Below are 3,039 nucleotides of genomic sequence, written 5' to 3'. Positions count from 1 at the left end.
TCCACCCTGGGAGGCGTCTGTCTGTCTCTGTCCTCAGATTGTCCTCCTTATCATCATCGTCATCATCACCTGGCCGCTGGATTAACAATCATCTCAGATTATAGGCCTAATAAGCCCCAAATCACAGGTTCAAGGGTCACGGAGTCACAGCTGATACCCATGATCCTCCACTGTAGACAGTCTGATCATTAATAAATAAGAATCATATCAGGAAATTATGACGTGGCTTTAAATTCTTAAAAAAAAAAACTAGGTTGTGACGTCAACACGTCGTTTTCTTGATTCTGAGAAAAATACAGTAAAAATGAAAATATTCTCCAGTGAGACACAGAGTGATTGCATCTGTGTCCAGTGCTCTGTTTGCCGAGCCGGTCTTATCTGCAGCGCGGCCGCGGCGGTGCCATTAGGACTGTAATGATTCACTTCCAAACCTGACGAACATCAAACGACCAACAACAATGAGGCCCAGACTCCGCCGTCTTTAATTCTCCATAACAAAAGTACAAAGGCCGGTGGAGCAGACCAAAGGCTGAGGCTCTAAACACTTTAACACCTCCGTGCATGGACGCAGGCGCCGCGCCGGCCTGACGCGCACAGCCGCAGCCGCAGCCGCAGAGGCAGAGGCAGCCCCGGCAGGAGCAGAGAGGAGCAGACAGAGGAGACACGGTGTGTGGGTGGTCACACACACACCTCATCACCTCCTACCTCTACCAGCCTAACAGACAGGGAGTGTGTGTGTGTGTGTGTGACAAACGTCCACAGGTAAAGGTGCTGCCGACCGACCGGGCGGAGCTGCTGGGTTTATTTATACATTTATATTTTTTATATTTTTTATTTTCACGCCCAAAGGAGATCAACCTGATGCGTAAGTAAACTCTGACGTCACTTTTCTAATTGTAATCAAATTCCTAATTAGCATTAAATACACGGAGTCCTGATGCAGAGGCGTCGGTCTGACTGTTTAACCGACTATAGTTGTTATGTGCAAGAAAAAGGAGAATTCATAAAAATCGATATCAATGTTTACGGTAATATTGTAGGTGTAGCATCGACGTGAATCGTCATATTGTAGACTGTTGACGTTGAAAATATATCGAGTGTTGAAAGTGGAATACACATAAAGTAAGACAAATATTTCTCCACGTCCAGAAATAAAATAAAAAAATCTGGATATGGATAAAAAATACATGGCTTTAAATTACGTCACAACTAATTATTTTAATAACTTAAACTAACTTAAAGTGGTTCACTGTAATAATAATAATTATTATAATGATAATAATAATAATGATGATGGTGTTGTAGTGTCGGAGGGCAGACAGACGCCGGTGCTGGAGCAGCAGCAGCAGCAGCAGCAGCAGCAGCAGCAGCAGCAGCGGGATTCGTGCTCACGTGTCCTACTGGACCACGGCCGTCGGCACCGCACCGCGTTCACGCGTGAGCAGCTGTCCCGCCTGGAGCAGGAGTACGGCAAGGAGAGCTACGTGTCGAGGCCGCGGCGGTGCGAGCTGGCGTCGGCCCTCAACCTACCGGAAACGACCATCAAGGTGAGGCAACAGCCTGTCAGTCAGGTTCCCAACCACCGGGGCATGGACCGGGGAGGGCAGTGCAGTTAAACGATTATCAAAACTATCAGCTCCTTCTGACACTTCAAGAATTCCTGTCAGAATAAAAGCTTCGCTTTCAAAATAAAAGACAGTTCCATTTGCAGTAGGACCTTTCACACCATGTATTATCTCTGAAAATATATAGAAAAAATATATATTTTGTATATATATATACACTAAAGTACATGTCTTTCACAGTAACTGCTGCTCACTGTTCAGATAGTACTACGACAGGTAGTATTCATTAAATCCTCAAACCACATACTCTACACACAAATACACAAACATTCTTTTCTTTGAAAATGTAGCGGAAAAATAATTCAATAACACTGTTTACCACTAGGGGCGCCTGATTAGGCCTAATATTACTGGTCAGGTCCGTTAACGCTGCTCACTCTGAGTCTGAATCTGCTGTTGGTCCTCCACATTATTCAATATCCTTCCACCACCGAGAACACATGTTCCACTAATCAGGACTCATCGCCTCCAACTACACAAACATTATCAAAAGAAGAAGTCGACTTTTTGTTTCTCTGCTGTGAAGCGTTCCGACTGTGGTCACAGAGTCTGACTGTTGTCACGTTTTCATTGTTTCACTGATCACTAACATTCACTGCTGCTCAAAAAAAAAAAATAAAAACACTTGTTGCTGAAACATTTCACAACGTGGCACAAACCCCGTGAGCGGGGGCCAGCAGGCGGCCTCTTCACACATGGTCATCATGGTCTTCATCAGCGTGTTGTCACAGAGAACTGTGGAGCTGTAACCGATCCCAGTCCCTGACAAACCCAGAGCCCGACAGCTGATCTGTGAACGGAACCGTTCCCGGTCTCGCTGTAACGCCGTGAGTTCTGCAGCTGCGACTAAATTTAGACGTCTGTGAAACAGACACTCTGACGGAGGAGGACATGTGTTTTCAGACCCGCAGGAGAAGTTTAGATGCTTTCTGAACATCAACTTAAACATTAATAGAGCACAGGGGTCACCGTCAGACAGCGGAGGACCGGGGGCCGGGGCCCGGAGACTGTGGTGCCTTTATTAACAGTACCAGAACTGTTGTTGACTCTGTTGAGCTGGGATAAGAGCAGAGTTGACTTGCCCTAGATTATGGTTTGGCGCCCTTTACCCCACGCTTTTGTACATTTATTTTTAAGAGCATCAACATCAGCCCCACCAGCAGGGGGCACCATAGGCAACAGTTTTTTATAGTCTAGCTGGAGCTTGGACTGAGGCAGACTAATGATGAGTTCTTGTTTTTGATTGCCAACCCTACAACTCCCCCTCAGAGGTTTGGGGGACACCTAAATTTGCAGCCACCCTGCCTCGTCTCCCCCGTCCCCTCCGTCCCCCCCGCCTCTCTGACGTCTCCAGGTGATGAGCTTTTTCATCTTCTTTCATTTTCTATTTCAATCGCAGCAGCAGATTGTGAAG

The 3,039-nt window shown here is 46.3% G+C and overlaps 1 protein-coding gene across 1 annotated transcript in view; it reads left to right on the top strand.

Moving 5' to 3' along the window:
- eve1 (even-skipped-like1) overlaps positions 1-3,039 on the top strand; it is an 8,309-nt gene that overhangs the window by 3,975 nt on the left and 1,295 nt on the right. Inside the window, 2 exon segments of the mRNA XM_025064543.1 lie at positions 1,306-1,363; positions 1,366-1,547. Of these exon segments, the coding sequence (XP_024920311.1) occupies positions 1,306-1,363; positions 1,366-1,547 (240 nt within the window).

This window comes from Cynoglossus semilaevis, chromosome 17 (assembly GCF_000523025.1).
Source record: "Cynoglossus semilaevis isolate Cse_v1.0 chromosome 17, Cse_v1.0, whole genome shotgun sequence".
Lineage (NCBI taxonomy): Eukaryota > Metazoa > Chordata > Actinopteri > Pleuronectiformes > Cynoglossidae > Cynoglossus > Cynoglossus semilaevis.
This window is presented reverse-complemented; position numbering and strand designations above follow the sequence as displayed.